We start from the raw sequence: 9,273 nt of genomic DNA, 5'->3' as shown, positions 1-9,273 counted from the left end.
ACAAGGTAGTATAACTGGAATGAGAATTTTGGTCAGTGTGTTCTGTCCCCAGCTAAATGGATTTCCCCCAAGACTAGATGCATTTTCTTAAATCTCTGCCCTGCCCCCATTAACTAAAATGAATATTCACAGCAATGAAACCACACCAAAAAAAAGGTTGCCAGAAGTGTTGAAAGAGAATAGGTACTTTCACTATCAGAGATGGTTTCCTCTTTTCCCACAAGATGTCTTATCAGCTTTCACCCTGAGAAAACCATAAAAAGTAAGAAAAAGAAACCTTATGCAACAGTTCTCTAAATAAAATACTACACAGCAAGCTAGTCATCCCTAAAAGTGATGTTGTTTAAAGAGTCAAAGTACATCATCCAACAAAATCAATATCCTATTAAGTTAGAAAGGGTTCTGAATATCAAAGACTGACAAACTGAATAACTTAAAGTATAAGTACATGACCCAGGGGATTAATCACACACTGTCATGATGAAATTAGGGCAATTCTTCCAATCATTAACGTTTTGCTTACAAAATGTGCTTTTCTGTTTGTCTTTCTGCTAAATGATAACCGTTTTCAAGTTGAATCTCCTGATAAAAAGAGTTAAAAACAAGACAGGAGTTGTGCTGTAAAGGTCATACATGCTGCTTCAACATGAAATAGCCAAAAGACAAACAAATGAAAAATGCCTGGATTGTAGGAAGAATTTGTAAATATTCACTGGCAATCTGCAGTGGGACACTTTAGAAAATAGTTAATGCCAACTTGTGTCCTGAGAATACTGTACTTCCTTCACGTAACACACTCTGGACTGTTAAAGACATACTTAGATTCAGAATAGGAGCAACCTTCAGAGAACTGGGAATAGCTTTAAACTGGAAAACGGCCTGGTGTCAGGGATTGTCTACTTTAAAATGAGCTTCACTTCTCAATTTTTCTAGTGTCAATCAATACATAAGCCTTTATTTCTCAGCCTGATAGTCACGATAGTTATTCTCAAGAATAAACATTAACCAGAGGTTATCTCCAGGAGTGAAACACACACACACACACACACAGATTTCAGGACTGCTCTAATTCAATATTAGGCCCCAAGCCTCTTGTTCTCCCCAAACTCTGATACAGTCAGTCCTCTTTTCAAATGAGACTATGACCTTTGAAACTTTGATGAAACCTGTCAGGCAGGGTCAGGGAGCCTGGAACCTGACTGCTGAGGAGAAAGGAGACCCTCTGGCTGGATGTCTACTCTGGACTCCACCACTGAGAACTGAGTTGGGAATTGGGAGGGTGAGGAAGGGCTGGTAGAGGTCATGTAGGTCAACTAGACCATCTTCATTCAACAGATGAAGAAACTGAGGCCAAGAACTAAATCTCCCACCGAAATCCTTAAGCTTCCAGGCCAGTGCACACCTGTCTGCTTCAGAACCCAGGACAAATTTTCTCAGAAATTAAAATTCACAGGTAATTCCAAGGGCCTTCCTGCAATCTCAGGAGGCAAAAAGGTGTAACATCCCTAAATGCACTGACTTTTTCACTCTCTTCACCTGAGTGCTCATGTCTGGGGGGCCACAGCCCTGGTCAAGCCAGGCCAGGGGCAGAGTCACTCCTTCACAGGACCTCAGGCCAGAGGCATCCAAGTCCGTAAAAACTAGAGACCTCCAAGGAGCATCAGGCTAGAGGAAGAGATTTCTGGCCTCTCCCCTCACAGATCTCCGCTCATCATTTTCCTGGAATGTCAGGAACCTGGTGGCTCAGTCAGGCAAGCAGCTGAACTGGCAATACCTGGGCCAGTCAGAAACCTCTGCCCACCCTTCTTCTCAGCCCCATACCCACCCTCAGCTCAGCACTTCCTTCCTCCCCAGCTCACAATACCTCTTCTTCAGCCCTGCTCCCTTCTCCACCATCGAAATGCCCCCCATCTTCCTTTTCCCTGCTCCTCAAAGCTGCCAGCCTCCTGCTCCCTCAAGGGTGAGGGGAGGAGAAAGGGCGAGGCGGGGATCATGGGTTTCACCTGCTTCTTCCACACAAGAAGTGCCTTAGAACCCCTGACCAGCAGCTTGGACACACCTGGGTACTTGTTAGAGGACAAATTCCCTGACCCATCTGAGACCTACTCAAATCAGAAAGTCTGGGGATGGGGTGGGCAATGAGCCCCAACCAGGTCCGCGGGAGATTCTGAAGTTCACTGAAGAGTGAGAACCGCTGTCGTGGCACACACTGCTTTTCCCCCATCCCCCCTACCGGCCAGGGTCCCCAGCCCTCTAAGCGGACCCCCAACCTGGACTCGGCCGCCAAGGGATGACGCATGTTGACTCAGGCAGGTCAAGGACGGCGGCCCCGCCGGCCCCGCGAGCCAAGCCGGCCCGAGAGCCAAGGTGAATCGATGGTGCTGCGCTGCGGCGGCGGCGCAGCTCCTCTCCCCGCCGCCTGGCGCGTCCAGGGCTCGGATCCGCAGCGGGCCTTCCCCGCTGCTCCAGACACACTCACACACACACACATACGTTCACACTCAGCCCTCAGCGAACCCAGATGTGGGAAAGGCCCACATCTACCTTCCAGGTGCTCGCCACCAGTCGCCGCCCTGACCCGCCTTCCCGAGACGCCAGAAGCCGAGAGACACACCGCCAGACGCTCCAGACGCCCCTGCACCCGACCCCGCCCCAGCCCCAGGGCCCAGCCAAGCACCCCAGGCGCTGTAAGATAAGGGGTAGGTTTGTTCAAATCCAAGAATGAGAGGTTCAACGAGGTCAGTCGTCCCACCAACGTATTTATTTTATAGACAAGTTACTCATTAAAAAAAAAAACACATTTTGGCCATTTTTTTTTTACAGTGAACAATTATATATACACATTATATTATAAACATTGTTTAATATAAAACATATCTACAATCTACTTACATTTAATTAACCTGCTACTTCTAGTTCATCTGTGATTAAATTTGGTCACTGATGAGTCAGTTTCTCTGCTTGAACTGGACTGTACTATCCCCTTAACACCTTGGTCAAACAGGTACTAAGTGATAGCGCAAAACAAGCATTTAAAGATTATCAACTGTGTATATCTTTTTGACAAAAAGATAACATACATCCCCCAGACAAGAACTCAGAGACAGCTTTGGAGTTAAGGCAATACTATAAGAATGTAATGTATAAGTAAGTAACATTTTCTTTGAAATATTCCAAGGCTGCCTGAATTGTGGGCCCCCTTTCCAAGGCACACCTCTGGATCTGGGATGCTCCTTTGCTTTTCCATTCAGTAGGATGTAGAAACCGATTATAGAAAAGTCATTCAAGAAGCTCCTATTAAAATCTTTAAAGTTATAACTTAAAAATTTAACCAAAAAGTTCAAAATTACTTTTTATAAATAGAAAAAAAAATTTTTTTAAAAAAGGGGGTGAATTTAATCAGGGAAGAGTCCCTTTATCATACAATCTAAAATCAGTATATAAAACTATTTAAGTCAAAAATAAGGTTTCAATGTGAGTTTGTTATTTAGTCAGTGCACCAAATATTTTAGATTTCCAGAATACCAGAAAATTGATTCTCTCTCTCATACAGTTTTCAGGTTCATCCAAGGAGATTTCCTGTAGCAAATCCCAGTTTTCCAAACACACCAATGTCAGTGGTCATCATCCAGCATTAAAATAGCCTTTATCGCCCTCGATGTCCACTTCCTGATCAGAATCCTCTGAAATCTCTGATTCAAGGTCTTCCTGGGAGACAGGGGAGGGTGAACACTGAGAGCTATCCAAAGCACCTTTATTCTGTTCACTAGGCAAGTCTTGCCTCTGGTCGCAAGAACTGTCCAAACTTTCCAGTTCTTCTTTTTTATTGTTTTGAGGGTTCTCCTAAAAGAAGAGGATGAAATGGAGATCGGTCGGATGACGAAATATGGAGAAATGAGAGATATAAATCAAATGTTTTTTCATCTTCCATCATCTTTTTTAATTTTTAATTTATCAAGTGCTTTCAGGTATAATATTTTTATTCAGAAAATACATATTTATAAAAAAAATGCTTCTTTCTCACTTGGAAGGTAAACTTCCTGTCATATCAGAGAACAATTATACTCTTCTTGCCAGATAAAAACAACTAACCACAAATATAACTGTAAATGTATTATGTCAAATGAATACTTAACTCCAGCCCAGACCTATGGTATCAAGGTTCTTAAAAGTTTAGGAAGAAAAAGAAATCAGATCACAACAGATATACACTATCTTTATTCTTCAAATATTTAAACCTTGAAGAAAATGCATAAAAAACAATTCAGTCTAATAATTTTGAAACTTTATCCTTAATGCATTATTTAGCATTCATATTTTTTAAGTGTCTAAAAGATTTTGTCAGTTAGACACTTAAAAAATATGAATGCTAAATAATGCATTAAGGATAAAGTTTCAAAATTATTAGACTGAATTGTTTTTTATGCATTTTCTGGACTAAGTTTACAAACATATACACACATAAATATGTATAGCAAGTTACAATCATGGCTAAGAAAAATGCAGAATTGGAAGAATGTTGCCAATTGAAAAGGAAAATAACTATAATTTACTTAAAACCTGGAGGAAATTTCTTGAAAATATTCCCTTATTACACAGGAATGACTATTTTTAAAGTCCTTGATAAACTACCTTTGACCAAGAACTAAATAAGTTAATAAATTTTTAATCCTGTTTTTGTCTAAAATGCACATAAATACTATGGAAAACTATGATATACTGCTAAAGTTTTTTTTTTCCTAAAACAAGACTATAGAATAATAGATTTACCAAGCTTATAATTATGTGGTAAGTTACAAGGGTCAGATATTGAGAGGAAACTCGAAATTTTAAAAACTGTGTTAGAATAATGAAATTATGGGAATTTTATTTTGTTTTAAAGTGTTTTTTGTAACATTGTTTTTAATGAAAAAATTATGATTGCTAAATTTGAAAATGCAAACTGCTTTCAATTTCCCTATTCATTTCAAAAAAAATTTTATTTATTATAAACTATATAAACTGGTAAGTGAAAACTTCCACATTTGTCAGATAACTTAGAAAATATCAGATTAGAACATCAAAAACAAATCTTTAGCTCTAAGTCAACAGAGCTTCTTTAAAAACTGAATTAGCCTTTACTTTTTATCACATATTACGTAACAAGGTCACTGGAAGAAAGACTGTTAGAAAGTTTAAGCTACTTTTCAAACAGGCTTGGGTAGTCTCTTGCTGTTTCTATATTCATTTTAAGAACTAGAATTAGAAGGAAAATAATTTTAAAACTCTTTGATATTTAATTCTTCTAAAAAACAGTGCAAACAAGACTTAAAGGTGTTTATTTCCTTATATTTACCCTTGAGCTCTGCCTGGTTTTATTATGGCTGTGTAAATAAAAGAAACAATTTTCTCCCAAAGATAACTGCTTAAGTCATTTACTGTCAATTACTTTATCTTTCCTGCGTTAATTAGATAAACAACATATGGGGTTTATAAAACAATTAGCTGGGAGTTTTACTAGCCAGTGTGTGAAAACCCAAGCATAATTGATATAGGAGCTGCATTAGGTGCTTTTAGCATTACTGCCGCCTGAACAACTCATCCTGAATTTCAGCAGGACTATTTGCCTTTTTAATCAAGGTGAAGAGGTTAAATAGTCCCTCAAATGACTTTTGCATACAACCTACAACAGGCCCCGCATTGAGATAACATGGTAAAAATATTTATTTCCATAGAAACAGAACCATTTCAATACCTGTTTTAGTCTTCTCCATTTAGCCCGTCGATTCTGAAACCAGGTTTTGACCTACAGAAAGACAGAAAGAAAACTTGCCACAAGTCCAGAATCCCGAGGGACCTGGGAAGGCGAGGAGAAGTTCAGGAGTCAAACAGCTGCCGGTGGCCTCACTGTCTCCCTTCTGCCCCGAGACCCCGGCCCCAGGAGACTCCCCGGCCCGCGGCCCGCGAGGCGACTCACCTGCCTCTCGCTAAGCTGCAGCATCTTGGCCAGCCGCTTCCTCTCGGGCGGGGAGAGGTATTTCTGGGTCTCAAACTTCTTCTCCAGCTCGATGGTCTGGTCATTGGAGAACCTCACCTGGCCTCCTTTCCTTTTATGCAGAGGTCTCTGCAAGAAAGGGCTCCAGAGCAGGGGTTTGCCTGCGGGCCAGAGCGTCTTGGTTAGAAGCGGCCCTGAAGCAGCCCGGCCCACCCGTAAACCAGCCTGCACTGGGGGTGGGGGTGGGGGGTGACAAAGAAGGGGAAGGGAGGCTGCTGGGCACTCAATCAGACACATTCACATATACCCGTTGAGCCACGGACCCAACAGGCTCCCACTAATACACATCACACCCGGAGACACAGGAACATTCAAAGGAATACACCTACACTGCACATGCACGAAGGTCACATTCATATGCCCACAGACCCACACAACCATCACACCCAGAGCCAGATACAATCATTTTGATCCCCCAAAGAACATCGACTACAAGCTGAGCTTAAAAAATACCATAACCTCTTTAACCAGGCGCTCTCGGAATGTATACACAACTAACTTTATTAGCCTAGAAGACTTGCAGAGGGGTCCTCTCCCTTGGTGAACCAAACTTTCCAAAGACCCGTGTGTGCTTTATGTTGGGGGGAGAGGGTCTGTCACACTAGCCAAAGCGTCGCTGACAGGGGCCGGCGAGCTGGCGACCAGGAAAGCCCTCCGGCTCAGGCGACGGGTGTCAGTGGAGCTTCCAATCCTGGCTGGAGGGCGCAGGCCCCCCTCTGATTTCACACCCGGCCGGCGGGGGCGGCCAGTTAAAGCCACCCCGTGGGCTATGGCAACATTTCCGTCAATGTGTTTCCTGTTGGTCTATCTCGAAAAACCCTTTGCTTCCTCCTGCTTAGTCCCGAGGAAACCCAGGGCGCGCTCTGTGAAAACGTTTGCCCCCAGGCTTGCCGGGCCGAGGGTCTCCCTCCGACCCCAGCAGGCGAACAGAGCCACACCGGGCCTGCAGCATCATACCTTTCGAGGATGGAATTAAACACACAGTAACTTAAAAAAAAAAAAAAGCCACTAAAATATAATTCCCCCGAAAGTCTCTGAGCGATGAGAAAGGAAGGTGGAGAACTGAGCGAGGGGCCCACACCATAATAATGCTAACACTAAAAAGTCAATTAATTAAAATGTCAGTTATCTCCAGGGTGCCTACAGAAGCTGCCAATAAGACAGTAGACGTAAAAGCCTGGTGGGCCAAGGCAAGGAGTCGCGTTTTCTGTACCGGAGGCTTCAGAAGCCCGGAGGCCCCAAGGGCCACCGGGCGCGATTCACAGGTGGCTCATTTCTTAGGGCGCGCACTGAGGGGATAAGTCCCGCAAACTTCGTTCGGCCAACGTGTCAGCGCTGCCCTCCCTACTCCAAACACGGGTGGGTCAGTCAGTCCGTCTGTCCGTCGGTCTGCAGGTCTGCGCTAAACGCTTTGAAAGCGGGCAATGTTTTTTTGAGAGATTTTGCTTACGTCAGGATTCAGACTGGTGCAAAACAGCCTCAAAAAAAAAAAAAAAAAAAGGAAGCAACTGGTTATTTTAGCTGCCATAAAGTCACATCCCACACAGAGGAAATGAACAATATCAGAAAAACGGATCCCGGCTATCAGAAGTCGAGTGTTTCCTGAATTTGTCTGTATTGAGGATGTCGATAAAATAATCAGCAGCGTGCACTACTCCGGGGGAAGGGTCTGCTTCATGCAGCCAGGAAAACACTTAACAGCTTCTGAAACCAGATTTACTCCTATCGAGAACTCAAGATTTCCTGTATGAACGGAAAGGGTCAGGCTCTTTCACTGCACAAGCTTGTTGAACCAGGTCCAGCCCCGTAACCACCCGGAGCCCGACATCTATCCCTGCCCCTCAGGGGCAGGGGGAGCGGCCCGGGCACCTTGGCACTGCCTTCCCGGTCCCTCCAGCTAAGGGAGCCTCCCAAAGCCCCGGAAGACAAGCGCCCCCAGGGCTCCTTCGGCCGCCGGCCCCCGCGGCAGCGCCGACGGTCTGGCTCTGGCCCGCGCGCCCCGACGCCTGCAAGGTGCAGAAAACCAATCTGAGTCATGGTGCGGTCAGCCTGGGCTGCGCGCCGCCGGGGCCCGCGCCTCCGGTCCCCCGCGCACGCCCGGCAGCCGCTTTTCAATCGCTTTTGCCACAACTTTCTATTGCCTCCCCCTCCGCCCCCGCCGCCTCCAGGGCGCTGCCACCTGCCGGGTGGCGCCTTCCTCACCGCCGTCCCGGCTCGGCCCCGCCATGACCCCGGCCGCCTTACCCAGGGGGTCGTGGCGGAGCAGGGCGTGCGTGTAGTCGTTCACCGACCGCGGGAAGGGGTACAGAGGGCCCCCGAAGCCGCCAGGTCCGTAGGCGGCGGCCAGCGCGGCAGCGGAGTGGTGCGAGAAGGCGGGGTGGATCGGCGTGGGCTCGTACACCGGGGCCCGGTAGGAGGACACGAGGCTGGTGAAGGAGGAGTTGGGGGACGGCAGCGTGGGCGTGGGGGTGGGCGCGGCGGGCCCGCGACCCAGGATGTCCTCGATGTAGAACGGCGTCGGGTGCGCTGGCTGCAGCAGCGGCGTGGGCGCGTACAGCGGCACCCCCACGGCGCCCGCCGCCGTCGCCGGCCCGGGGTGCGGGTACTGCATGGCTGCGCCGCGCTCCGGCCCCTCGGAGAGCTGCCGGCCCGCGCCGCGGCGCTACATTTATCCGCGCTCCGCGCTCCCGGCGATAGGCTCCGCCGGCCGCGGGGTGGGGCCGCGCTCTCTGGCCCCTTCCTGCCGCCAGGCCCTGCGGCCAATGGCGCGGAGCCCCGGGAGCCGCCTCCCGCCCCCACCCTTGGCCCGCCCCCGCCGGCCGAGCTCTCCGCCCCCGGGACGCGCTGGCTGGCTCGCCGCCTCTGAGCCCCCGGCGCCCCGGTGTCCAGCCGCCGCCGACGCTCGGGACTCCAAGCACCCTGGCCCGGGACGCCCCCGACGGAAGCCCAGTGCCGCGTCCGTCGAGCGAGGCGCGAGGCCAGCAGCTGCCTGCAAGCGGAGTCAGGCGGCCCTAGCTTCGGCGGGGAAGCATCTCCGCCGAAACTCGAGGGCACTGGTCTAGGCACGGGCCCGCGGTGGCGGCAGCCGGCCCGAGCAAGGGGCTACTGGACTCGGGCCCCGCAGGCGTGGACGCCACTGGTCGGGCCGCTCCTTCGCCGGCCTGAGAGCACCCTCCCTTGTCGGCGCGCTCCCTGGAGTAACGGTAGCACTGGCTGTGGCCCTGGGCGTCTCCGGAGTG

The 9,273-nt window shown here is 48.2% G+C and overlaps 1 protein-coding gene across 1 annotated transcript; it reads right to left on the bottom strand.

Moving 5' to 3' along the window:
• Nucleotides 1-2,760: 2,760 nt before the first annotated feature.
• On the bottom strand, nucleotides 2,761-8,645 carry HHEX (hematopoietically expressed homeobox). Its single transcript, XM_068961527.1, has 4 exons — nucleotides 8,279-8,645; nucleotides 5,957-6,135; nucleotides 5,735-5,785; nucleotides 2,761-3,843 (listed from the first exon to the last, which is right to left on the bottom strand). The coding sequence occupies exons 1-4, from the start codon at nucleotides 8,643-8,645 to the stop codon at nucleotides 3,625-3,627; spliced, it is 816 nt and encodes a 271-aa protein (XP_068817628.1). The 3' UTR covers nucleotides 2,761-3,624.
• Between the last annotated feature and the right edge of the window lie 628 nt (nucleotides 8,646-9,273).

The sequence above is a fragment of the Capricornis sumatraensis genome, chromosome 23, assembly GCF_032405125.1.
Source record: "Capricornis sumatraensis isolate serow.1 chromosome 23, serow.2, whole genome shotgun sequence".
In the NCBI taxonomy this organism is placed as follows: Eukaryota; Metazoa; Chordata; class Mammalia; order Artiodactyla; family Bovidae; genus Capricornis; species Capricornis sumatraensis.
The sequence above is the reverse complement of the archived record's forward strand: the minus strand, read 5'-3'. Positions and strand labels throughout refer to the sequence as shown.

Bases quoted from the DNA above. Each gene is read 5' to 3' on its own strand.
- HHEX (XM_068961527.1), bottom strand. From the start codon at position 8,645: ATGCAGTACCCGCACCCCGGGCCGGCGACGGCGGCGGGCGCCGTGGGG. The intron at 5,786-5,956 runs GTGAGTCGCCTC...GTCTTTCTGTAG, and splicing joins TGCAGCTTAGCGAGAGGCAG to GTCAAAACCTGGTTTCAGAA. The intron at 3,844-5,734 runs GTATTGAAATGG...CTCTTCTTTTAG, and splicing joins AATGGAGAAGACTAAAACAG to GAGAACCCTCAAAACAATAA.